Below are 27,892 nucleotides of genomic sequence, written 5' to 3'. Positions count from 1 at the left end.
TTGTTAAAAAAAAAAAAAAAAGCCAGTCTGGATTCATCCTCTCTTTACAAAAGTGTTGATTTATTTATACTGCACTTGATTCAGCCCCTCCAAATACACAGCTTCCAACAGGCAGAGTTAGAGAAGCAGGCACCACAGACCATAGTTTAAAAATATGCAGGCAGCAGGCACTGTATCCGTTTAACTATAACTGAAATCTGCTGATACTTCGAACCAGCTACACTAAAGCCATCTCTGGGGGCATCTAGACGGAGTCTTAATCCTGATGGCAGTATCTGGTTGTTCTAGAGTCTAACAGGATACCTGGGTTATGCCTTTGGCCAGCGAAGTGGCCCACATCTAACTACAGCAGGTCTTCAAGCTTATTATCCTGTCACAGTTTATAAAGATGAGGAACTAATCATTTGGGAGCTGTGCAGTCAAAATGTCCAGAAAACAAATACACTATTACAGTGTGTAAAATCAAGTCAACCATCTTGTGGATCCTTGGCTGTCTCTGGTTATGACCTCAAACACTTAAAAAGGAAACCTCAAGTATGCTGGGAGATAATGATCAGAATGCTTGGGTACCTTGGTTCCTGACTATCAAGTAACAGGGCTCACCGCCATGTTACTTCTTGCAATAAGCATACAGGGCAACTCCTTAGAGACTGCTCATTATCGATGCTGAGCTCCCGAGAGGTCAGGGGGTGGGCAGGCTCAGGACTATCCAGGGCTGAGCAAACTCTGTAAACCAGCCTTACAGCTCTAAGTCTTATCCTGGTTCTGAGAACATTTCAGTTCTGCTCCAAGTCCGCTTTGTTCCAATTCAGCGATGACAGACATATATTTGAACTCATCTGGTCTGAAGTTAAAGGTCTCCACTAACCCGTAGGTCTCTTTTCGATCAGTGGCGTAGAAGAGCTGAACTTGGCTGGCAATGCACTGTGCCTCAGCAACATCCTGAAAGGTAAAAAGAACAGTCAGGTCCTTTCCAGCACAGCGCCATGAAGCTCTGTGTCTAAGTCCTATGGCAGTTGGGGGCCCTCACCCAGGAGTCACTGCTTGCAGAAAGCTTCCCTGACATCCCAAGTCTTGGTGAGGTGCCCCTTTTCTGTGTATTCAAATTACCCTACACGTCCCTCTAACATAGTATGTATCATACTGTATTGTATCTGTCCTTTTTTTCCTCTTTTTCTTTTTTGTCTGTCTTCCTTTGTGTGAATTTCTCAAAGTATGTGCTTCTTTTACATCCTGTACCCAGTGAAATATGGTGAATGTTTGCTAATAAATTAATGCATATGTTAAAAATTTCCCTCTTCATTCAGTTCTTTAGTAACTGTTAAGTTTATCTCAAGGGGGAAAAAAATAGCAATAGTTACCCAGCTCCAAGAACCAGTTTGAGTTACTACTAAGTTCTTGACTAACCAGACATACTTTGAATAAAACCTGTTCCTCATACCACCTCAGTCAAAAAAGTAGTGCCAAAGCCAGCTGTAGTTTTACAATTCGTCCATAAAGTCTATGACACAATGTTTTTTTCTTTTTTCTTTTTGGCTGTGCTGCGTGGCTTGTGGGATCTTAGTTCCCTGACCAGGGACTGAACCCAGGCCCTCGGCAGTGAAAGTGTGGAGTCCTAACAACTGGACCGCCAGGGGATTCCCTATGACACTCTTTCTTCCCTGTGATGGAGCCTTGTTTCTCTTTCCTTGAGTGTTGGCTATACGTAGTGACTTGCTTCTAACAAATGGACTAAAGTGGAATGATGAAAAATGACTTCTGCTATTCAGTCACAGAAGACATTGCAGCTTCTGTCTTGCTATCTCTCTTGAATCACTTGCTTTGGGGAAAGTCAGTTGCCATATCATGGGGACATTCAAGTAGCCTAGGGAGAAGCCAGTGTGGCAAGGAAATGAGGCCTCCTACCAACAGCCATGCAAGTGGGGTCAGAGGTGGATCATCAAGCCCAATCAGCCTTCAAATGACTGTCGTCCTTGCCAACATCTCGACAGCAACTTCATGAGAGACTCTGAGCCAGAGCCACCCTGACATGCTGCTCCTGAACTCCTGACACACAGAAACTGTGAGGCGATAGATATTGTTTTAAGCCACTAAGTTTTGGAGTAGTAATTTGTTATGCAGTCATTTCTAACTAATCCACCCGCAAAGCCCCAGGGAAAAGAAGGGGCCACCTTCTCTAAAGCTCAGTAGCAGGGAAATGGTGACCAGACCACTCTGTGTAACAGAAGTGGAATCAGGACACAGGCTACACTCTTGAAACCTTACAAGAGAGTTACTTCAAAAACTCTTACTTTTGTTTATACATTCTCTAGTGCCAGCTGGTCAGAGGCACTTATTCACGATTACAATGTTCACACAGCCAAAACCCAACCCCAAGCGATAATGGAAAATTACTACTAAAACTGTCAAAAGTGTGCTATGCGTAGCTACGGTGATGAAAAGAGGTTTATAAATACCACAGCCTGCTTCACCTCCATTCCCTCCTATGGGCCTTGCAGGTCATTTCTCATAAGCAGGCACTGATCTCTGAGACTGGATCTTCAATCAAAAGCCATTTTCCAAAATGCTGGCTATTTCAAATTAATAGAATTTTAGAGCTGGAAGGGGCCTTAGAGATCACCCAGTCCTCATTTAATGGACCAGGAAACCAAAGCAGAAGAGGGTCAGGGATAGACCCAAGGTCATATGGCTAACAAGTGGCAGAGCAAGGACCAGACCTCTGGACTCCCAGGCTGGTACTCCCTCCACTTCACCCTGATAGTATTTCTGGTGGGGCAAATAATTAAGACTGATCAAGGTCGATAACTCTACTTCATCATTTTTACCTTTCTTATATTCAAACATGCCTCAAGAACAAACCATCTCTAAAGCAAGTGCATAATCTGAGGCAGATACCACCGCTCTCTGAGGCCCTGAACTGTAGGGCCTGTGAGTCAACTTTTATTTGAGGCTTAGGATGGTGGAGGTAAGGGTAATTTCAGCTGTGTACATTCTAGAACAGTGCTGCTCAAACTGCAGAGTCCTAGGTGGAGGTGCCTCTGGTCCCTTCACCTCTCTTTCAGCTGTTATATCCTGGGGTTTTACATAATAAGATTCTGTGTGGATAAAGGGCTCTGACCACTAGTTTGAAGACCATTAGAATGGTGGGTAGAGAGTTAAGATATGGAGATATGTGCAAATGTCTCTCATGGAGGATTATGGAAAGCTCCCCTGCACCCCAACCCCTGCCCACTTATTCACCCCCGCCTTTTATTCTCTCAACATGAAACAGTAGTCTCTTCCCTTTCCAAGACCCAAGAAGATAACATATTAATTCCTTATGTTGCTCAACAAGGAGGTTTATTAACAAACCTGATTCCTCCCTCTCTTTCAATCTTAATAGCTACAATCAAATTACCAAGTCTTGCCCATTTTATTCCCTATATATTTCTGGAGACATTCTCTCTCCTCCATCCCTACTACCACTGCTCTAGTTTAGGTCTTTACTACTTCTTGCCCAGACTATTGCAACTGCATTTTAAGTGATCACACTGACCAGGCTAGAACTAAAAAAATATTTAGGAAGCAAATACTTAAGGTTAATGGTCTTAAAATCCAACTCTTTATGGGTCAACCCCCATTCAAAACCCTTTAATGATCTTTTTGTGCCCGCAGGATAAAGCTGATCCTTTAAACACAACCCACCAAACCTCCTTTTTTAATATACCAGTGATAGCAAACTGTTTGTAATACCCCAAGCCATTTTATGCCTCCTAGCATTTATGTATTCTATTTCCACCACCTGGAACATTCCCCTCCCCCTCCCCACTTTACCCTGCTAAACTCCTGCTAATCTTTGAGGTTCAGCTCAGGTGTCATCTCTAGGAAGGCTTCTTCCTCCTTCTGGGCCAGGAACGCTCCCCCGCCCCCTCCCCCAACGCTGTGCATGTCTCTATCCTAGCACTTACTACATTCCAATGAAATCATCTGTTGACACACATGTGGACACAAATAAGGCTTTCTAATACTACATTAAATTTTCATCATTAAAGTTAATCAGTTCAGAAGAAACCTCTAGTTTCCAGGTATTTCTATTCATTTGCTTTACTGTATTTGGAAACACCATGCCTAAACTGCAAACTCACGCATGAGTGTGCAGGGGATCATATATTTATATTACATTTCTAGGTTTCCCATCTCTGAGTCGTGTATCTCTACACTAAATTCTAACATGTCTAATTCTGTACTACATTAGAAACTCACAGTCAAGTTGACTTATACAAGGCAAATGTATGTTGTCTGGTATGATGTTAAATGTTATAAGGCTAGGAAGCAAATTTTAATAATTATGGGTCTGAGACCACTAGGGTGAGGTGGTATAAATGCTAAAACAGAAAGGGTCTCCTCTGACCTCTGGAGTCCACTTCTAATACAGTTAGATATTATGCTTTGCTGAAGATCAGAAAATGCAGTATAATCTCTATGTCACTCACTCCTGTGGTCAAATTTTAAACCTTATCATTATTGATAACTATATCCCCTCCAAATCTCAATTTGAAACATCCGTACTTTGTCTACTATTTCCTATATTTAACACTCACTCCCAAATTAAAAAATCCTTTAACTCAAGTAGGACTCGCAGTTCTGTCTCTAACCTTTCTCATGTTTCCACTTCCCTCTTTATCCAACTTGCACTCCATTGTCAATAATTACAATCATTCCTTTGCATTCACTTTTAAATTCCCGGTCCCTATCTTGCTTCATTACATCACTTGGCTAAACCATAACCCTAGTTAAATCCACCTCTCGGTCCTCCCTCTCTGTGCTTGTACCCGCACACCCATTCTCTCTTCCATTGTCCTAGATCACATGTCAACAAACACTTTCTGGAAAGGGAGACACTGTTAATATTTTAGGCTCTACGGCCCTACAGTCTCTGTTGCAGCTACTCAACTCTGTTGTAGAGGTAAAGCAGCCATAGGTAACATGTAAATGATAAACATGGCTGTGTTCCAATAAAATTTTATCTACAGACACTGAAATTTGAATTTCATGTACTTTTCACAGGCCATGAAATATTATTCTTTTTTAGTTTTTTGTTTGTTTGTTTGTTTCCTCAACTACTTAAAGATGTAGAACACATTCTCAACTCATGGGCCTGTCCTAGACAACAATTTCACACTTTCTCTTTTCCACCCGGAAGTCCAACACCTATCCTTCCACCCTCACTCTCAGCGGACGACCTTTCTTTTCACTAAGCAACCTGAAGAGAACTTCTTACAAGCTGCCACCACCTCTATTCGTTTAACTGTATTTGTGTCATTATATCCTGGCTTCTCTCCTGTTGCTACGTTTCTGGCAAAGATCAACCCCTCACTCCCAAGACTCACCCCACTCAAAAACACCACTTCAACAACTCTCCAGCCTCCTTCTTGTCCATTAGCAATATTTCCCTCTCTACTGGATCTTTCCATCAGCCTATACATATAATGTTATTTCTCTCATTTAAAACAAAACCAAAAAAACACTCTCATCCCCACTTCTTACACCCCATTCTCTCCTTCCCTTCTCAAAAACATCCCTTGAAAGACGTGTTTATGCTTACTCTTTCTCTTCCCATTCTTTCTTAAATGTACTCCAATCATGCTTCTGTCCTACCACTCCTTTGAAACTGCCCTTATAAAGGTCCCCAATGACTTCCATGTTGTGAAATCTAGTAAATTCTCAGTCCTCATCTCATTTGCCCTACCAGCAAGTGAGATTTGGCTAGTTGAGTACCCTTGTTCCTTGAAACATTTTATCTTAGCTTCCAGGGGCTTCTACCATCTTAGTTTTCCTGTCTCACTGACTCTTCCTTTTTAATCTTCTTTGCTGATGCTTCCTCATCACTCCAGGGCTCAGTTCTTAGACCTCTTCTCTTTTCTACCTTAATTAACTTCCTTGGTGATTTCATCCAGTCTCATGGCTTTAAATAACAACCTGTATGCTGACTACTCTCATTTTTCTCTCTCTAGCTTGGACCTCTCCCCTGAACTCCAAGCTCATGTATCTAACTGCCTACTACTTGGATATCTAATAGGCGTCTCAGATTTAACGTGTTGAAAACTGAGCTCCTGATCTTCCTCCCAAACCTCTTCCCCCTGCAGTCTTGTCTGTCTCAGTTAATGGCAACTCCATTCTTCTGGGTAGGATTTGGGGTGACTTCCAGTTGAGTGTGATGGGTAGAAGGAAGAATGGGAGAAATGGGACTGAACAGTTACAGGAATAACAGACAAGGAAGGAGAGTCTCAATTATGTCCTAGACTTGGGGCTTACTGCTACTATGAGATACTAGCTGAGTAGCATAACTTTTCCCTTTCTTGTATGCAGCCGATTAAGAGACAGAGGAAAAATAAGTGGGTGTTGTAATAAAGAACCTCAGGGGGAAGAGGCACTAACGTGCCCACTATCTTGAGGACATCCTGAACTTAAACCCTGCCAGATAAATGAGACTGAAATGAGTGAGCAAGGACTAGACGAACAGGCTGAACAGTAATCATAAAACTGCTCCTGGCCCTGGATATGTAAAGAACAAACACAACAGACATCATTACCTATGGGCATATGGTCAATGCTCTATCCCAGGAAATGGGAAAAGGAGGAAGGAAATTCACTATGTAGGATGAACACTGTACATGTGAACAGTGTGGAGGAAGATAAAAGATTAAGAACTATTCTAGACTTTGAACCCTTCCCTATATTTAAGAAGCCATTTACTTGTCCATAGTCTCTTGCCTGAAACGCCTAGGGCCAGATGTGTCTTGGAGGCAGAATTACTGGATTTTAGAAAGGTAACAAGTGCAGATACCATATAACTGTATCTGAATACCTTCAGGGTCACCAGGTAAATCCAAAAAGGTAAAAGTTGATTCTTACCAGAAACGTGGAATCCATTTCTGCTGTCATCAGCACTATGCCCTTTTCTTCCTTAAGTTCAGGGTAGTGATATAAAATCAGCTGGCTGGCTGCAGCTTCCCCTCGGGTCTGTAAGGAGGAACACTTAATCAAGGCTCAGTAAGGTGCCACCAAAACAAAACTGCGACTTCACAGCAATAGAGAGTCTGGAGGGAATTCTGGCTCTTAACAGCCCCTTGGGTGGCTGGTGAGTCGGAGGAGTGGCACGTGGCGGTGGCCAGGTCTGCCAAGGCACATCGAAACTGACAGTTTGTACGGTGTTATTTGTGTCTTCAATTGAAAAATGTTTGGCTTTTCTCCCGGAAAATGTTTACAGTAGGCAGTGAATCCTTCATCACAGCCATATATTTAAAAACAAAACGGCACAAGCAGCTACCAGATCAAGTCCTAAATAAAGCAATATGCCTGTGTAATTGCCGCCTTTATGGACTAGTGCATTTCACAGTTGAAATCTACTCCCCTTGGCTGGCTCTGAGGACTGAGCTCTTTTAAGCTGTAGCAAACAGCTGGAGAGTTTGCACATGGGCCAGATTTGTAATGTGCAGTTTTAAAATATAATCTGGGTGGGAGGAAGGGGGGAAAGAAGAATGGGAACATCGTAATTTCATGAAGAAGGGACAGGGCAGTGGTGACTAGACCTCACTCCAGACTAGGAAGAGAGGCTAGGTTCAAAGCCTAAGCACTCATATAGTATAGAAGGAAACAACTATACATTCAAAAGATCTCTGGGTTTCATCTTTAAAATTTCAGCAAAAGTCCTTTTAATTATCAATACCTAATTATTGCTAGGGTACTCTTAATAATAGTTCAGCCTCAGTTCTCTCGAACGTACTTCAAATACACATCATTTTGGTCATAATTATGTTTCTGGATCTTTTTCCTATACTTGTATATGAGCTTCACGAAGGCAGTCCTAGCGTAGTTTCCAACACAACAGCATAATGGTTAAGTTCATAGACTTTGGAGTCAATAACCTGGAGTCAAGCAAACCCAGCTCTACCAATTACTAGCACTGTGAACTAACTTCTCTGAGCCCACTATTTTTTTTTCTTTTCTTTCTACTATTTTTTTTTAAAAAAACAAACACAATATAATTTTTGGATACAATCACAAGGGCTATAGTCATGAGCAAATTCTCCTTCTGTTTTGTGCTCCCTTTACCCCAACTTCAAAGCCATTATAATACATTCTTGTTTTTGCCAGATTCAGCCTCCAAATATAGAATGTCAATCCTAGTGATGATCTCATTTAAAATACTTTTATTTTAAAAGCTTCAAATGCTTTGGATCAAACTTCTTAATCTAATACTTGGGAGTAAAACAAAGAAAAAGGAAGGAGGGAAGCAAACAAAACGACATCTGTGAAATGAAAACTATGCATCTAGCACCTTAGAAAGTGCTGACCTGGTTAATAAAACACATGTAAGACAAAGAGCCTACCTTAAGGTTATAAAGATAACCATCACCACTCACCCATGTTTGTTAAGTGAGGTACATGCAGTAAATGTTATAGATGTATGGGGAAGAGAGCAGAGAGCCAGAAATAGTCAGAGAACGTGTTTTGGGATCTTTTCAATTTCTAGGTAGTGAGCGGGGCCTAAAAAGCTAGCCCAACAAAGTATGACAATTCATCAGTGCTACAGCAAAGCCTGCTGGTAGTTAGTACATATCATGTGTCCTCAAGCCTCAGCAAGGGCTCATAGTAACACAAAGGGGTAGGCCTCCTTCATCTAGGGGCTGAGCACAGGCCACCTACCTGAATATTTATAAGTGCAGTGAAATGGAGTTCAGTGCCTGTCCACTGCCCGACAAAAAACTCATAACCTTCCCTTCTTGGCAGTGCACACAGAAACTGTGGGAAACAAATACATGAGGAGACAGATGAATAAATAAAATCATTTGCTCTATGTCCAACCACCTGTGTCATTCACTCCATTTCTTCAAAGTTTGGGTTTTAAAACTTTTTTTAAATTATGAAATTCATATGTATGTGATAATGTAACAAACACTCATACACTACCCAACCCACCTAAGAAAGAAAGCATTAGAGATCCAATTGAAGCTCTCTCTGTAAACCCATTCTAATTCCATTCCAGTATAACAGATAAACTGCATTTGGTGTCTGTCATTCCCTTTCAGGTTTTTATACTTTTGATGTATAGGTATACATCCATAAACAAGAAATAGTACTGTTTGCATGTTTAAAAACTTAAATCGTATCAAACTATATGTATACTTTTTTTTAACATCTTTATTGGAGTATAATTGCTTTACAATGGTTATATGTATACTTTTGCAACTCGCTTTTTTTACTTCACATCATACTTCTGAGATTTACTCATGTTGATAAGTATAACTTCTAATTCATTATTTTCACTGTTATATGGAATTTGACTACAGAAATTTACCACAATTTTATCTATCCTTCTTTTGATGGACTTTTGGGTCTTTTTCAATTTCTAAACTTTCTAATGCTGCTGCATTAATTTTTGTCACAATTATTGTAATCACTTCATATTCTACTATCTGAGGCTGATACTGAAGCATGTCTCTAAACACCAAGAAATAATTAGTTTTATGCTCAAGATGAATTGGGGAGGAGTGGTGAAGAGAATGTTTGGTGCCAGAACAAACAAAGTATAATCAGTCCAATATGCATTAGTCATGGAATTGTCTCCTTACTGCTAACCACCAAGGCTCTGTTTATTATTATTACATGAGATAACCTCAGTGCCTAATGGGTAAACATTTTTTTTAAAGCTTTACTGAGGTATACTTGAAGTATAAGTTGCATATATTTAAAGTGTACAATTAGAATCGTTGTGACATACGTATACAGTGAAACCATTACCACAACCAACGCAATGAACATATCTATCATCTCTAAAAATTCCTTTGTAATTCATATCTCCCTCTCTCCCACTGCTCTTAAGCAGCTACTGACTTGGTTTCTGTCACTACGGGTCAGTCTTCATTTTCTAGAATTTCGTATAAATGAAACCACAGAATCTATACTTCTTTTTGGTCTGGCTTCTTTCACTCAGCACAATTGTTTTGTGATCTATCCATGTTGGTGCATATATCAATAGTTCATTCCTTCTTATTGCTGAATCTTACTCCATTATATATGTATTGTATATGATGTATATGTACACACACACACAATTTCTTTATTCTTTCACCTCTGATAGAGTTGGGTATCTTCAGTATTTGGTTATTACAAATAAAGTTGCTATGAACACTTGTATACAAGTCATTGAACGGACATATGCTTTCAGTTCCCTTGGGAAAATATCTAGGAGTAGAATGGCTGGGTCTTATGGCAGGTATATGCTTAACTTTTAAAGAAACTGCCAGACTCTTTTCTAAAGTGGTTGTACCATTTTACATTATTACCAGCAATGTATTAGAGTTCCAGCTGTCCCATGTCCTCACCAACACTTGGGATGGTCAATCTTTTTAATTTTAGTCATCTTAGTGGTATCTCACTGTGGTTTTAATTTGCATTCCCATTATGACAAATGATGTTGAACATCTTATAACTTCCATTGCACTTCATTGGTGAATTGTCTGACTCTTTTGCTCATTTTTAAATTGGGTTGCTTGTCCTCTTATAAAGTCATAAGAGTTTTTAGTATATTCTACATACAAGTCACTTGTCAATATATGTTTGCAACTATTTTCTCCCAGTCCATGGCTTACCTTTTCATTTTCATAACAATGTCTTTTGAAAAGTAGAAATTTTTAATTTTTTTTATTGTGGTAAAATAGACATAACAGTTACCATTTTAACCATTTAAAGTGCACAATTCAGTGGCATTAAGTACATTCACAATGCTGTGAAACCTTCACCACCATCCATCTCCAGAACTTTTTTCATCTTCCCAAACTGAAACTCCATACCCGTTAAACAGTAACTCCCCACCCTGCTTTCCGCTCATCCCCTGGCAACCACTGTCCTTCTTTCTGTATATGAATCTATTCTAGGTACCTCATATAAGTGGAATCATACAGTATTTGTCCTTTTGTAACTGGCTTATTTCACTTAGCATAATGTCTTTAAGGTTCATGAATGTTGCAGCATGTGTCAGAATTTCCTTCCTTTATAAGGCTGGATAATGTTCTACTGCATGTATGTATCACATTTTATTTAACCATTCATCTATCAGTGGACACTTGTGTTGCTTCTACCCTTTGGCTACTGTGACTAATGCTGTTATGAACATGGGTATACAAACAGAAGATTTTAATTTTGATGAAATCTCATTTATTGATTTTTTCTTTTATGGTTTTGTGCTTTTTGTGAGGTATCGATACTTAAATCTCTGCTAAGCCCAGGTCACTAAGATTCAATCTAAGATTTTTTTTTTCTAGATCATTTTTTTTTTTTTGGCAGTACGCGGGCCTCTCACTGTTGTGGCCTCTCCCGTTGCGGAGCACAGGCTCCGGACGCGCAGGCTCAGCGGCCATGGCTCACGGGCCCAGCCTCTCCGCGGCATGTGAGATCTTCCCGGACTGGGGCATGAACCCGTGTCCCCTACATCGGCAGGCGGACTCTCAACCACTGCGCCACCAGGGAAGCCCTTTTTCTAGATCTTGAGTTAATTTTTGGATACTGTGTGAGGTAAGAGTAGAGGTTCATTTTTTTGCGTATGGATACTCAAATTGTTTTGCACAATTTGTTGGACATGTGTTGAAAAGATTATCCTTTCTCTATTTAATTACCTTGGCACCTTTGCTGAAAAACAACTGACCATGCATACGCTGGTTTACTTCTGAATTCTCTATTTTGTTCCATTGATCTATTTGTCTGTCTTTATGCTGGTACCACACTGCCTTCACTACTGTAGCTTTATGAAAACATAGTCTTGAAATCAGGTAATGTAAGTTCTCTAAATTTGTTCTTCTTTTTCAAAATTGTTTTGTTATTCTAGGTCCTTTGGATATCCAAATAAGTTTTTTAAATTGGCTTGTCAATTAAAAAAAAAAGCCTATTAGGATTTTGATTGGTATTATATTTTATCTAGAGATCACTTTGGAAAGAAATGACAACAATATTGAGTCATCCAACACAGTATATCTCCCCATTTACTTAGATGTTTTTTATTTTCTCTCAGCAATGTTTAGAAGCATTTTTTGAGAATCTTAGAAATTAGTATAGACACCAAGTCAGCTGATCCATCTCACCTATTCCCTTTCTCTTAGGTCTTCTGGCAGCTCAATACCCCAGCAACAATTTCATAATTCCTTTTAGGTATATATAATCAAAATAGCATGGCCAAAACTGAAAAGAAACCGCCAATAAAAGAGAAACTTAAAGGAGGCTGAAAAGATTAAGGTCTCAGGTATTGCTTCCAACATTCACTTATATTAATAAATAAAGATCCACATCAGAAAGGGCTGAGATGTTTCAGAGAGCTAAACAGCCACAGGCTTATTGGGCCAAACCCACATGATTTCATAAGGCTAAAAATCTTACTTATCAGTACAATCAATATGTGAGCATCTTTGTTAAATAACTATAACATGTGAGATGGTATGGAGCATGGAGAGATTGGTTAGGAAACATCCTTGTCTGGCAGCACTGATAAGCAATCCTCATATGGTCACTGGACACTTACTGTTGGACAGGACTGAGCTCGGTTCCAGATCAAATCAAACTTCTCTTTCTGTAGGTTAGAAAAGAATAAAATTCAAAAACAAGAAAACATAAAAGGCCACAATCACATTTAAATTCACCAAGACTGAACTCTAGAACTAAAATACAACTAAAACAACCCCAAGTTCCATCATCTACAAATCCCTCTTACAACAAAGAGGAAAAAGCAGAGGTACGCTTTCCTGTTCAATGTCAGAATTATGTGTGAAGACTGGATACTGCAAATGCTCTAACTCTTCAGGGGACTCTGCCCAGTGTCAGAGACAACAGGTCACTGAGTTTGTCCAGGGAGAGCTAAGAAGGCCTGTTCAAAAAATGAGTCAGCATTGGAGACCTAAAATATCATGAAAAGTGCCGAGCCTTCTGAATGTTGCACTCATGAAAGGAAAGGGTATATATGTAAAAGATCTTTTTATTTTCTTGAAAGAAAATAAAAGATAGCAATACTCTCACAACAACCAAAAGGCCTGGCTTTATTTTTCCATCTGTAAGTTTTCCTCCTTAAACTTACACCTGTAAGCTCAGTATATATTTGGGTGCTTGATATAAACTTAACCTAAAGCTACTTCCTCTTCAGAGAAGAACAATTAAAGAACTAGCTGATAACCCAGTACATTAAATGCTTTCTTCTGGTAGAAGGCAGCAGGACATAAACCAGAAGAAGTCGGCAGCCTTCCTTCCCAGTCACAGATCTTAATGGTCAAGCAGTGGCCCGTTACCATCTCCAAGAAAGCAAAAAAAAAAAAAAGCCACTTGCTAAGGGGAAATGCCAGAAAAAGACTAGGAGGAAGCTCCAAGTCAGCTCAGGTACAGGTCACTCATAGACAGGAAGGGAAGAAAGCTAGGCCAGAGGCCCTGTCCTAAATTCCAACAGCTTGGCTGGAAAACACCAAAAAGAAATAAAAGACACTTGGAAATTGCTCAGCAACATAAACTTACACCATGCTCCCCTGTCAGAGACTTGACTCAAAGAGACATTTCTAAACCAGAAAGATGAAAAACAAAAGCCATAAATATACCATATGGAGCTCCCAATCTTTGGTGCTCAGGGTATAATAAAAACCCTCAGAGCTATAAATGTAAGTTCTCAAGAGGCAATAAACATAGGAAAAGTAAAAGCAACTGCCTGCTAAGGTTAGAGCCCTGACCTTCATGTTATAACACTCTCATTTTCCCTTCCAAACTACTTACAGGAATAACTGCGTAGACTGTATCTTTTGCTGCAAAATACTGCTGCCAAATCTGTACAAAAAAGAGAGAGTGTCTGTGACCATCAGTAACCTTTTCCACCTGTACCAAGAAGTGGTGACAGCTTTCATTGCTCAGAGTAATATGCTATTTGATAACAGGGAGGAAAACCCAACGTAATACTTTTATTACTAGTACATGATTACAAAAAAGATTTAATACCACCTACTCTTCTAGATGATTAAACTGTAACTCTTAATAACAAATTCCTATCAGAGAAATGGATTCTGAGACCTTGTTAATCACTTCTCCCAAGGTGTGCCTTGTGTGTAATAGACAAGCTTTTTTTTTAATCATATGTTCTCTCTTCTCTCCCAAAACCCACACTGTCCGGCCAACTGTGGGCCCTCTCAGAGAGCCAGGATCAGTCATTCGGAACCCAGGGTCTGAAGTCAGGCAGATCTGGACGCAAATCCCAGCTCTTAATCATTTGCTGGCTCTGCTACTTTGGGAAAACTACTGGAAATCACTAAATTATATCAATATACTCATCAATAAAATAGTAATATTAACCTTAGAGGATTACTGTGAAGACTACTGAAATAATGTTTGTGCTTAGCACAACAGAATTACAATGCAAACCAAAGCCAAGGTGCTCCGAGGGCAAAAAAGAGGCACTTAATCCAAGTTAGGGAACAAGTGGCAGAGGAAGGGACACTTGAGCTGTATCCTGAAGAATGATCAGGAGTTAGCCAGGTGAACAGGGAGTCTGGGAAGAAAAACAGGTAGGAGAGAAGATAAGAGACACATTCTAAGCAGAGAATGACAAGCAGTAGCAAAAGCAGAGGTTGGGGAAGGCATCATAGCCAAGGTGACACCTGAGGGTGTTGAAGACTGGGTCACCTTCCTTTAGAGCTGCTCTGCTTTGTCAACATTCCCAGGAAAATGGGGGGGAGGGGGGCAACTGAAGATACTAATCAAAGTGTGATCTCACCAACACAAAGCACAGAAGGACTATTGCCTCCTAGGACCTCACTCTATCAATGTAGTAAGGTTGCTTTTCTTTTTTTCCTTTTTTTTTTTTTGCATGTCAAAACACTGTCCCATTTTTTTTTTTTTTTTTTTGCGGTACACGGGCCTCTCACTGTTGTGGCCTCTCCCATTGTGGAGCACAGGCTCCGGACACGCAGGCTCAGCGGCCATGGTTCACGGGCCTAGCCGCTCCACGGCATGTGGGATCTTCCCGGACCAGGGCACAAACCCGTGTCCGCTGCATCGGCAGGCAGACTCTCAACCACTGCGCCACCAGGGAAGCTCTGTCTCCTCATTTTAAGGACAGCATATCCTGCTTATTTTTATTTAATTTGTATTGGAAGATAGTTTATGAATCCACACTGAATTTATGAGACTGACAGACGTTCCCTAACATAGTTGACCTTGGTTACTCAAAATTATATTAATGAACACAAATTTGTATCTAAAAATATAGGTCTAAATGCTATTTGTCATATGATGATCAGGCCTCCTGGGCCTGGCTTCTCTCCCCACTAAAGGACATGCCTGGTGTCCACTTTCTATTGGCACTTCTTCCCAAAGGCAGTTTGAGGTCTCCTGGAGACTTTGCATTAAGCCTCTATTAACAGAAGTTAGAACTCTGCGCCGTTCTCTTTTCGTTTTTGTGTTTGTCTTTCCACTAGGCTGAAACCCCTTGAGAGCTGGGGATTCTCTCATTTATTTCTATGCCTGGCACAGAGGCTGACATTTAATAACTGCTGAAATCAATGACACAGCGCTCAAGGACACCCACAGCAATTGGCACAGCTTCCCGTAAGGGAATATAATGTAGAGTCAAACAGACAAGGGTTTGAGTCCTAGCTCTGCCACTAAGTTGCTTCATGTCTTTAAGTTACAGTTTCCTCAGCTGTAAATTGGGAATAATAGCACCTACTTTATAAGGGGGTTATGAGAATACAATGAAATAGTGTATATAAAGCACTAAGTACAGTACCTGACACGTAGTATACTGCTTTTATTATTATTTTGATTCTCTCAATATACCTAAAATATAATTCATGGAACTATAAGGAATGCCAATAAATAGCTTATTATATTCTAATTAAAGAGAAAAGAATCAGATGTGAAAATGTAAATAGCATTTACAAATGCTAATTCAAGCAATATGGAATGCTTGGTATATGGAATGACCAAACAAGCGGAAGAGATCACACGTGGTTTGAAGGAAGGTGTCCAGGAAGCTTCCTGCAGAAGGTCCTAAAATAATGGAGGACTCTGAATGTCAAGCAAAGGAATATGGGAAGTCACTGAATATTTGAGAGCAGGTTACTAACATAATATTTATTTTTATTTATTTATTTAAAAACACAAATATAGCACTTATTCTGTGCCAGGCACTGTTCCAAGTACTTTATAAATATTAACTCATTTAATTCCCCAAATAACTCCATGAGGTAAGTACTATTATTATGCCTACTTTACAGGCAGGGAATCTGAGGCCCCCAAAAGTTAACTAACTTATCAAAGTCATTCCACTAGTAAGTGGCAGAGCAAGGACTTAAAACTGGCAGCTTGGTCCTAGAGTCTGTGTTCTTAAGCAATACACTATGCGAAGCAGAACTTTAGGAGGATTGAACTGGTGAGGATATGATGGGGGAGGGGGTGGGAGAAGTAAGAGCAGGGAGACCTATTTAGAAAGGTAGTCATCCAGGCATAGAGTACTGATGATTTTAAATAAGATGTGGACAACAGGAACGAAAGACAAAGGGGAAATGTCAGTTGACTAGATATATAGGAGTGAGACCAAGTTTTTGTATGCACTATTTTTCATGTAATTCATCACTTTTGCTTTCAATGATTGCCTTTCATTTTGGCTAGAAAGAGGTGTCAGGAAATGTATGCTCCTTTCTACTTTCAGATTTGGTTCACAGAGCACACATTTTCATGAAGTATGACAATTCATTTTCATTCATTACCTGTTTTATTTCTTCTGCAGTTTTGTCTTTCACCATCTCAATGTTAAAGATTGAACTGAGGGTCTGAAAGAGAAAATAGAAGGCAATTAACACCCACAATTAAAAAAATAAAACAGTTTAACTCTATCTGTAAGCCTTGTGGGAAGCAACATGGGAGGACAGTAAAGCAGATTTTCAATAAGTGGAGAATGAGTATAAGAAAACCCACATGCTCAGAAAAGGGAGCCCCCAGGGCAGGTTTCACAGTTCTATTTTCAGGGACTATCTACTGGTACTTCCCAAATGTTTCACGCTCACTAATAAGTGTTGCAGCACTTTGCAGCTCCTAAGAGGAGAAAGTTCGGTTGTTACCTTTAACTGCTATTCTGCCAGAAGTGGCTCCTTATTTGCAAGTTAAATGACAGAGTAAACATGTTTTTATTTGATTTTTTAAAACTACTTCCTGGGACTTCCCTGGCAGTCCAGTAGTTATGACTCCACATTTCCGCCGCAGGGGGCACGGGTTCAATCCCTGGTTGGAGAACCAAGATCCCGCATGCGGCGCGGCGTGGCCAAAAAAATAATCTACTTCCTGTAGAAAGTAGGAAGTAGTACACTACATTTCCTTCACATTTCCTCTAGCACCCCCAGGACCCACACTATACTAGGAGTCATATCAAGGTCATAACAAAAATTCGTAGAAATATCTCTCATCTCCACAGTTAGAAAATCACAAAATCACTGAACCACAGTAAATATGTTCAAACTTGCAGCCTCTTGTTATAGATGTTCCATATGAATTCACGCTTGGATATTTAATTAGAAACCTACCTTGTCCTTGGTGAATCCTCTGCTCATACGCTGTTTCCCCAATGTGTCTGTCTGAAATATATAATGGGACAGGATATTAATCTATACTTTACTCTTAGGAAGAAGACCACCCTCCCTAGGTGAGGTGCCCAATAACTCACTTAGTAATGTTGCACCTCAGAACTCACTTCTCTCCACTCTATACAGTAACTGTACACACTGTTCTAAGAGTTACTGTTTGTGAGACAACTTTTCTTTGACTGACTCTGAGATACAGAGATGAGAAAGGAGTTCTTTGTTAGTAAACACCATCTACTGGTACTGAGAGTCCATTCTATCCCTGCCACCATGGATGAGGGAATCCTTCCCAGAACAAGCCTACTTGGGTTTCCTGTGCTCTCCTTCCCAGTGAGCCACAGAGGAGGTAAGAATGGAATGATGTATTTTCCAAGCTGCTTCTTATCTGTGACAGCACTTCTGAAGTCAGGCAACCTCAGCAGACTATTGAGTCTTTTCTAGTGCTCCATCTTAGTATTCCCTCCCTCAAATTAGACTCCCCCTCAAAAAAGGCCAGGAACAACTGAAAGTGATTATTTTCTCTCCTAGCCCACTCTCAGATAAAGGTCATGGCCAGGAAATACAATTTTGAGTTGTTTCTGACAGTAGGGATGTGTTGTTCTGAGTTTTCCATTCAATTTCTGTGCCTTTCAGAGAGGAGTGCAATCCACACCTGGGATTCTGAAGCTGAAACATACTTTCTGCATTAAACCCTGTTTTTTCATTACTCTGTGCTTTAATGAATCCAAACCTTTCATAAATGATATCCGTATAACCAGTACCCACAAATTAGACAAAAGCGTGCTGTAGAAAAACCTACTGGATACACCCTATGTGCCCAAAGTCTCAAGAGCAATTAATGAAACATTTAAAGCATGTCTACTACAGATGCTTTGGAAACCTATGGGGACCTGTTTTTTTGTTATCACAATAATTGACTGGATGGTTTCACCTGCATTTATGGGAGAGGCAGCGGTGCTAAATGAGCTGCAATTTTGCAGATGAGTTCTCCATAATGAATTTTCCCTCATCCCACACAACTCTCCAATTCTAGCCAGACCTTCCCTCCTTCCTCCCTCCTTTCCTTTCTCTTTCTTTCTCCTTTTTAAAACAGTTTTATTCAATGCTGAATTTTTCAGAAATGCAACTACTATGTAACTTAAGACTGTACATTGTGGAATCTCATGAGGGTCACTGATAACAACACTGCTTATGGTTTGGGAGTTTTTATAATTACCAACAACCCGTACCAGTTTGCATTTGTTGCTTACGTATTCATGGTGATTCCATACAGAGGTGAAAGAACCTGATGACTGTACTAGGTCTCACAGCATAGTTGTGCCCAAGAACTTACATGCTGAAATCTGTATTTTATTTAAAAAATATTTCCCTTTATTACAGTTAAGTCATTATATTTATTTTTCCCCCTGAAATTATGTGTGTAGGTGGGTTATATTGTCTACATTTCATTTCAGGGTAGAATTAGAGAGAATTAAATACAATTAATTATAAAAAGGGGATGTTGGGTATCATGTGGTAGGGAACCAATGACTCAAAGTAAAGGCTTTAGAAATGTAGCCATTAGCTATTAGCCTTCCTCTAGCTAGATAAGAAAGACAGTAAGTGAATATTTACCTAAGAGTTGCCATAATTTAAATTAAATCTTTACTTATTCTGCTCTTGTCATCATAAAGCTGAATTTCTAAGTCTTGTTTCAAAAAGCCTTCCCAGATAATATTGAAAGTTTATAATACAGTAATATTTCCCATAGCTATTTATTTGTAATCTTGACACTATGTTTGCTAAAGGAAATTACATTTGATAAAATATTTGTAGTAGAAAGTTATTTGTTCATATAAAATTGTAAACCACGTTTATCACAGGTTGAATTTCTCCCCAACCTTGTAATGATTAACCCATTAACTATTCTTATTCTAATTAACTCAACCAGTTATTAAAAGACCGTGTGGATTCTCTTAAAATTTAGGATACCCAAGGCAAAAAAAGTTATTTTCCAAGTAAAATAAACATCTCTCCTTTTACAATGTAGAACCCCAATTTTCCACTGTAACTACCTTATTTCAGGCCCATGCAGCCCACACCTGGATATATTCTCCCTGGCTTTGCCTCTCACCCTCCAATTTGTTCTGTGCACCACCTTAGATTAGTATTTTTCAAATCATAGGTTGTGAAATCAATTTAGTGGACTGTGGCCAAAGTTTTTTAAAAGATGAAAATAATAATAAGAGTGCATTGCATGTATCAATAGTAAAAGTAAGCATTTGTTTCAGTTATAATAATATACATATATGTGTAATGAATTGCAATGTAAAATATATCTCTTACCGTGGGTTATGGTCAAAAAGTTTGAGAAGCACTGCATTAGATTAATCTTCCTATACAATTGTCCCATGGTATCAGTCAGGGATTGGTTCCAGGACACCTGAAGACACCAGAATCTGTAGGTGCTCAAGTCTCTTATATAAAATGGTGTAGTATTTGCATATAACCTACGCACATCTTCCCATACACTTTAAATCATCTCTAGACTACGTATAATACCTAATACAATGTAAATTCTATGTAAATAGTTGTAAATACAATAAATGCTATGTAAATAGCTACCTGTAAGTGGCAAACTCAAGTGCTGCTTTTTGGAACTTTCTACAGTTTTTTTTTCCCCTGAATACTTTCTATCAGCTGTTGGCTGGATCCACAGATGCAAAACCTGTGGATGCAGAACCTGCAGGTAGGGAGGGCTGACTATACACAGCTTTCAACATGCTTTTCCCCAGCTCTGATTCTTGTTTAAGGGTAATAAGAGCTAACATGTATTAAGCACTTTTTTCCTCCCTGATCCCTACATGTGTGCCTTGCCTTGACCACTCGACTATACCCCCTGGGAGCAGAGATTACCCTTTTCATCCCCTTATAATCTCCACCATGACTACAGTACCTTGCCAGAAAGAGCAGAATACCATTTATGGATGGAGCTGATCCCCTCAATGAGCCCACTCCCAGGATAAGTGTCGGGGTGGGGATGTAGAGCACTGGTGAGCCAACAACACCCAAAGGGGTAGGTCTTACCTTCTGTTCCACACATTTGATAAAGTCACCTTGCTTGGAGTGCCCCACTGGCTGCTTCCGAAACTCACTGCACTTCTCCAGTCGGGACTCAAAAGCAGTTGGGTCAGACCTGATCAAAGGTAAACCAAAGGATAAACCACCTGGGCCTTTCTTTTTTAAATAAATTTATTTATTTATTTTTGGCTGCGTTGGGTCTTCGTTGCTGCACGCGGGCTTGTCTCTAGTTGTGGAGAGCAGGGGCTACTCTTCGTTGTGGTGCGCGGGCTTCTCATTGCGGTGGCTTCTCTTGCTGCAGAGCACGGGCTCTAGGCGCGCGGGCTTCAGTAGCTTTGGCACGCGGGCTCAGTAGTTGCGGCTCACGGGCTCTAGAGTGCAGGCTCAGTAGTTGTGGTGCACGGGCTTAGCTGCTTCGCAGCATGTGGGATCTTCCTGGACCAGGGCTTGAACCCGTGTCCCCTGCACTGGCAGGCGGATTCTTAACCACTGCGCCACCAGGGAAGCCCACCTTTCTGGATTTTGAAATAACAAAGCACCATGTTCCACTTTCACAGAGAGAGGACACAGTCAGAGGCTGAAGGATTTGTCTTAATTTAGTTAGGCCTGAGCACAGGCCTACAAATCAAGAAAGTGGAAAGAGAAATCCACTTATTCAACTGTTATTACTCCTCAAGGGGCCTGTGTAACATTTTTCTCCTGCAGGATATTCCCTAGGGTGACACAGGGCTTGCTCCCTCAGGTACTTACACTCTGGGTATTTGGAATTTAAATCCTTAAGATGGGGAAGGTACTTTGTGGTCATCTTGCTGGGTTAGATGCAAGAATCCTCAGGCAGGAATCCCAGGTGTCCAGCTCTTGCTGGAACACATCTAATTCTTGGACATGTCCCTTCCCCTCCCCGACTAGGGCAAATCTCTATTTATTCAGATCCCAGCAACTCAGAGGCTTCAGGCAGCCTATTTTGCAGATTCAGCACCTGAGTTCTCCCTGACCCTCTCTCCAAAGAACCTGCTCCAGTTGATGGATCATCAGAATTTGTCCTTATGTCAAAATGGGGCTGGTCTTCAGGCGTGAAGTCCAGGTTGGGGCTGCCATCTGTTAAGAATGCTTCAGGCTGTGTAGCTGACAATATTTGGCTGTGTACACTTTGGTGAAGATGTCATCCAGGGGCTCCAGCTCCCGGGCCATGAGACTTGTAGTGTCATGGGTGACGTCTGCAGGCTCCAAGGGCATCCTGGTTACCCCTCTGGTCCTTCTTGGTCAAGGCAATGGAGGGCGCTTGTCCTCCATGTAACTCCTTTCTGGAGGTGATGTCGAACACCACTCCCTTCACTGCCATGTACTTGGATAGATCGTCCTCCCTTCCGGAGAAGGCCAGCTCCTCCTCGATGAAGAGCTGCACCAAGGGCCTCACCTGGTAGGGTGTGGCACCTGCCTGGCCAGGGCTGCAAGTACCAGGGCCTAGGTTAGTGTTGCCAGTGAGCAGATGGAGATGGTGAGGGGTGGCCCAGGCAGTGGAGCCCTGTGTACTCTCACCCTGGACATCTTTCATTACTAAAACATTTTGAGTCTAAGTCTACCTCTCTGTATCTTTCACTCCCCCAGGAACAAGAGAAAATGTCTAGTTCTTTTTATGAGTACCTGAAAATTGCTCTTATGTCACCTCCTAAGTTTCTCTTCTCTAGGTTGAATTTCTTCAGTTTTTTCAGCCTCTCTTCATATACATGATTTGTAAATCATTCCTTATTGTGGACCTGCTCTCTGGGCATGTTCGTTTATGCACACTCTAGATACAGTGGGCCTAAAGCTCTCACCAGTGTAGAGTGTGATGCAAAAACCCAGGTACTGGACTGGAGTGGGGTCAGCAGGGCACACAGCCTTGTCTTGCCGTTGGCTCACACTGAACTGGGGTTATAAGTGCTCCAAGAGCCCAGGTTTTAGTGAGTACGCTACAGCACTAACCAATCAGGACTATAATTCCTTTAAAAATATCTCACGATAGCCTACCTGTTGGTCTTGGGCCTCACGGCGAAGCTCTGTCTTGCCTCTTTCCTTGATGACTTGGCCCAGGTTCTACTGATCCTTTCTTGGCCCTGCTTTCACTGCATACCTCCCTTTTCCTCTACCTCATGTTCTTTTCCCTTTTGTAGCCGCAGTTTTCCCTCCCATCTCACTCAACTTCTTCTAGGACTTATTCCTTCCTCTCTCCCTTTCACTCATTCAACAAACTTGACTTGCTGTCTCTCGCCTGTTGGTTGACTTGCTGGGCTTCAGAGATACAGAAATAAATAAGAAAGAGTCCCTACCTCAAGGAGCTTACTATCTAGTAGGACAGAAAGACATGTAAATAAGTACATGAGAGTGCTACAGGTATTACGATGAAAATTTGCTCAGATATTTCCAAATGGCTAAGGTCGTTTCAGGCTCTGTTACTCCCCATACCTGGAACACCTGCCCCCAACGTCAGTCCTTTATTCCTTTGCGCTGGGCCATAGAGCTAAAAGGAAGTTTTGGTATTAGATAAAGCTAGGGAGACTGGCAGGTACTAGAGCACAAGGGCCTTGCATGGAACACTAAGGATATGGAGTGGCCTTGGAAAGCCACTCTTTAGGAGATAGCAGTAGTGTGTGTAAACACTGACACAGGAATGATCTAGTGGGGAAGCAAAGTAAAACCAGTCATTCATTTGTTCATGAATAGGAATGAACAGGAGCTATGAAGTATTCAGAATATTAGTAGACCACTCTTCTGAGATGTTTGTCTGTGAAAGGGATCAGTGAGAAAAGGCTGAAGGGGAATGTAGGTCAAGAAAAGGTTTTTAAGATGACAAATACTTGAGTATATCTGAATGCTGTTGAAGGAGAGCAAAAATCCTCATTCATTTATTCTGTCATTCTTTCAAAGAAAGATCATTATAGCAGCAGTGACATGGACTGGGGGTAGATGGGTCTAAGACCAGAAGTGAGGAAGACTAGTTAGAGCAGGGGTCCCCAAGCCCCGGGCCACGGACCGATACCATTCCGTGGCCTGTTAGGAACTGGGCCACACAGCAGGAGGCAAGCAGCGGGCAAGCGAGCGAAGTTTCATCTGTATTTACAGCCACTCTCCATCCCTCGCATTACTGCCTGAGCTCCGCCTCCTGTCAGATCAGCGGCAGCATCAGTCTCATAGGAGCGCAAACCCTACTGTGAACTGCGCATGTGAGGGATCTAGGTTGTGCGCTCCTTATGAGAATCTAATGCCTGATAATCTGAGGTGGAGGTGAGGCGCTGATGCCAGCGCTGGGGAGTGGCTGCAAATACAGAGCATCATTAGCAGAGAGGTTTGACTGCACAGAGACCATAATAAATCAATTGCTTGCAGACTCCTGTCAAAACCCTATCAGTAGGGACTTTCCTGGCGGTCCAGTGGTTAAGATTCCACGCTCCCAATGCAGGGGGCACAGGTTCAATCCCTGGTTGGGGAACTAAGGTCCTACATGCTGCACAGTGTGACCAAACAAATAAATAAATAAATGTCTTGGGGCTTCCCTGGTGGCGCAGTGGTTGAGAGTCCGCCTGCCGATGCAGGGGGCACGGGTTCGTGCCCTGGTCCGGGAAGATCCCACATGCCGCGGAGCGGCTGGGCCCGTGAGCCATGGCCGCTGAGCCTGCGCGTCCGGAGCCTGTGCTCCGCAACGGGAGAGGCCACAACAGTGAGAGGCCTGCGTACCGCAAAAAAAACCAAACCAAAACAAACCAAAACAAAAAAACCCTATCATTGAGTGGCAAGTGAAAACAAGCTCAGGGCTCCCACTGGTTCTGCATTATGGTGAGTTGTATAATTATTTCACTATATATTACAATGTAACAATAATAGAAATAAAGTGCACATTAAATGTAATGTACTTGAATCATCCCGAAACCATAACCCGCCCCCCACCACAGCAGCGTGTGGAAAAACTGTCTTCCACAAAACCAGCCCCTGGTGCCAAAATGGTTGGGGGCCGCTGAGTTAGAGGATGACTGCAATATTCTGGGTGAAGATGATAGAGTAAATTAAGGCTGTGGAAGTAGAGATGAGCTAGAACTCAAAGAAGTTACAGCATCAGTCTTAGGTTTCCTTTCCTAAGACAACTGTCTGCCCATCCTGCCAGATTCTCTCCCAAGTCCCTTCAATTTTCACTTTTGATCTCTTTCAGCTCTTCCCAGTTCAACTCTTTGGACCCTCCAAGGCCCCCTTATACCCACCTCAACCTCCTCTAATCTCCAGGTCCTTCTCTCTGGAAGGTGAAGGGTAGTGTTAGGAACCCCGGATTCCAAGTCAGAGAAATCCCAACCAGCTGTGTGACCTTTGGCAGGCCTCTTACTCTCTCTGATCCTCAGTTTTCTCATCTTAATGAGAGAGTTCAACTGAGAGCCAACTGTAACACTATTAATCTTTGATGCCCTGCCCCCACCCAATCTCCTTTCCTTACAGTCAGGGTCCTCAGCTAGAAGCCTGGGAACCCGAGTCCTAGGACAAGGCTCAGCTGCCTCAATAGGTGACCTTGGGCAAGTCAAGTCCCTTCTCTGGAAGGCTCCATTTTCCCATTTCGATAATGAGTACAGGTCTCTCGGAGTTGCCTGCCTCTTAAGGGCTGTCGTAAGAGTCGACCTCAGCGTTTTGGGAACTAAAGCAGACAGAAAGACAACTGGGGCTTCGCAGAGACTCCCGGCTCTCACACTAGCTGTGTGATCTTAGGCAAGTGACCAAGCCTCTCTGAGCCTAGATAACCATCTGTAGAGTGAGGACAGTGCCAGTGATCCTCTAGCAGGGCTGCTGGAAGGGCTGAGAGCGCCAGATACAGATACACCAGGAGCGCGGGCCGAGCGCCGCCCCTCCTCCCTGCCCGCCGCCCGCCGCCGGCCGGGCCCGCACCTGCACAGCTGCTGGATCTTGTCGCGGTAGCGGTCGTAGAAGGGGTTAGCCTCGATCTCTTTCCCGACCCCGCTGCCTTCGACGCCCCCCGCGGGCCGGCCCGAGCCGCGGCGCACCGGGAACACGCGCAGCTGCGCGGGTGACACGAGCCCCAGGCCCAGGGCGCGGCTGCGCACCGCGCACAGGCCGCGGTAGAGGCCGGCCACCTGCAGGACGGCCGGGCCCGCGCCACCCGCTGCCGCCACCACGGCAGCCATGGCCGCCCCCGCCTCCTCCTCCTCCTCCTCCCCGGGCACGTCGGCCTCGGCCCGCGGCCCGCGCGCCCGCTCCATTGCCCTCCGGGTCCGCCGCGCCCGCGCTCCAGCAGCGAGGTTCCGCGCACTCAAGGTTCCGGGAGCCGGTGAAGGGCGCGGTGGGAGGCAGGGGGTTCGCCGCTCCTGCCCCGGGCCCCGCCCGCGCCCCGCGTGCTCTGCAGCTTTAGCGCCCCCGCCCAGCCTTCTCGCCGAGCCTGCGACCAGCAGCCCTTGCGGGTTAAGTCTCCTCTTGAAAGCTGCTTGGACCTACTGGTCCTCACCGAGCTTGCTCCCTTTTAAATTCTTTAGGCACGTGCTGGAGTAGTCATCCTTCAGCATCGAAGGCCCTTTCATCAGCTGTAATCACAGTAGCAGCTTCTCTTTATTGAGCGTTTCTATGTGCAGGACACTATTTGCTTCATACTGTGTGAGGCAGGTTTTATCCCTATTTTACAGACGAGGAAACTGAAGCTGAGAATCATTAAGAGACTTGTCCAAGACTTGTCCAAGGGCTGAATTCTTTTAAAGATGCCAGCTGCCTCCGAAGCCTTTTCTTCCTCTGCTTCCTGACACCCACCTTGAACTCCAGCCAAACTGAACTACGCTTCTCCCCAAAGAGACACCTGGATTTGTCCTTGACAAGTCTTCATACCTGGAATGCTGTCTCTCCACCCAATGCCACCATCTTCTTCACCCCCTGAACCAGGTGTGAGTGAACTCCTGGGGTCAAGAACGGTGACATCAACACCTGGTCTCACCTGTGCCCAGCACAGGGCCAGGCCTGCAGCAGGCCCCCTGTGATGGCATTGATCAGTCTGCCCTCATGAAAGTTCTCCTGTCGGGTCTTACCTGATAGAAACCCCTCTTGAATGATGGACCTCTTAGGGTAAGGGACAGTGCCTTCAACTCTGCTCAGTCCAGCCTGCACTTTTGGAGATGGGCCTTGGGCCCTGGCCTGTGCTGGGAGTAGTGTGGTAAACCCTGAGATTAGCAAGTCCTTTAAGTGTGCCAGCCTGTACCTGCCTTAGCATCCTTGCACTGGCTGCTCCCTTTGCACGTGGCTATCTCATCATCATCTAGGGCTCAGTTCACAAGTCAGCACCTCAAAGGGACTTTTCTTGATGCACCCCCATCACTTTATATTCTTTATCCCACTACCTTATTTTCTTCAGAGCAGTTAAGGCTACCTGAAATTCTTACATATTTATTTCCTTGTTTGCATTAATTCATGGAGCTTACATTCTAGTGGGGTGAGACACAATATGTATACATACCTACATACATACATAAATAATGTTAGGTGATAATACATGTTATGAAAAAACAAAGCAGGCTAGGAGAGACAGAGATAAGGGGCCAGTTGAGCAGAGACCTGAAGGAAATGAGGCATGGTCTGTGTGGATATCTGGGGGAAGAGCCTTCCAGATGGAATAGCAAGTGCAAAGGCCTTGATGCAGGAGCATGCTTGCCCTGCTTGTGGAACAGCAAGAAGGTTATTGTGCGAAGGAGGCATAGGGAGGGGTAGTTTGATCGCTCAGGGCTTTGTAGGCTTTGGTTAAGGACTTTGGTTTTAAATCTGAGTGAGGGTCCTCCTTGGTGGTGCAGTGGTTAAGAATCTGCCTGCCAATGCAGGGGACACGGGCTCGATCCCTGGTCTGGGAAGATCCCACATGTCGTGGAGCGACTAAGCCTGTGTGCCACAACTACTGAGCCTGTGTCTAGAGCCCATGAGCCACAGCTACCGAAGCCCGCACCTAAAGCCCGTGCTCCGCAACGAGAAGCCACTTCAATGAGAAGCTCATGCACTGCAACGAAGAGTAGCCCCCACTTGCAGCAACTAGAGAAAGCCTGCACATAGCAACGAAGACCCAACACAGCCAAAAATAAATAAATAAATAAAAATAATTTATAATCAAAAAAATTAAAAAGGCTCATTCTGACTGCTGGTGGAATATAGGGCGTGGGGGACAAGGATGCAAGCTCTCCCAAGGGTAATTAATT

The 27,892-nt window shown here is 42.7% G+C and overlaps 1 protein-coding gene across 2 annotated transcripts; it reads right to left on the bottom strand.

The window, feature by feature from the left end:
* On the bottom strand, positions 1 to 25,945 carry ATPAF1 (ATP synthase mitochondrial F1 complex assembly factor 1). 2 transcript variants are annotated; one of them, XM_022575622.2, is made up of 9 exons: positions 25,599 to 25,945; positions 20,703 to 20,811; positions 17,580 to 17,630; positions 16,770 to 16,832; positions 13,783 to 13,833; positions 12,554 to 12,601; positions 8,689 to 8,784; positions 6,895 to 7,002; positions 1 to 942 (listed from the first exon to the last, which is right to left on the bottom strand). In XM_022575622.2, exons 1-9 carry the CDS (start codon positions 25,928 to 25,930, stop codon positions 748 to 750), a joined length of 1,053 nt encoding a protein of 350 aa, XP_022431330.2. In that variant the 5' UTR covers positions 25,931 to 25,945; the 3' UTR covers positions 1 to 747. The 2 variants fall into 2 exon arrangements, with proteins under 2 accessions (XP_022431330.2, XP_089779348.1); XM_089923222.1 differs by lacking the exon at positions 25,599 to 25,945 and adding an exon at positions 22,707 to 25,544.
* Between the last annotated feature and the right edge of the window lie 1,947 nt (positions 25,946 to 27,892).

This window comes from Delphinapterus leucas, chromosome 1, assembly GCF_059928025.1.
Source record: "Delphinapterus leucas isolate spDelLeu-1000000601 "Yukka" chromosome 1, BTC_Dleu_Yukka2, whole genome shotgun sequence".
Classification (NCBI taxonomy): Eukaryota; Metazoa; Chordata; class Mammalia; order Artiodactyla; family Monodontidae; genus Delphinapterus; species Delphinapterus leucas.
This window is presented reverse-complemented; position numbering and strand designations above follow the sequence as displayed.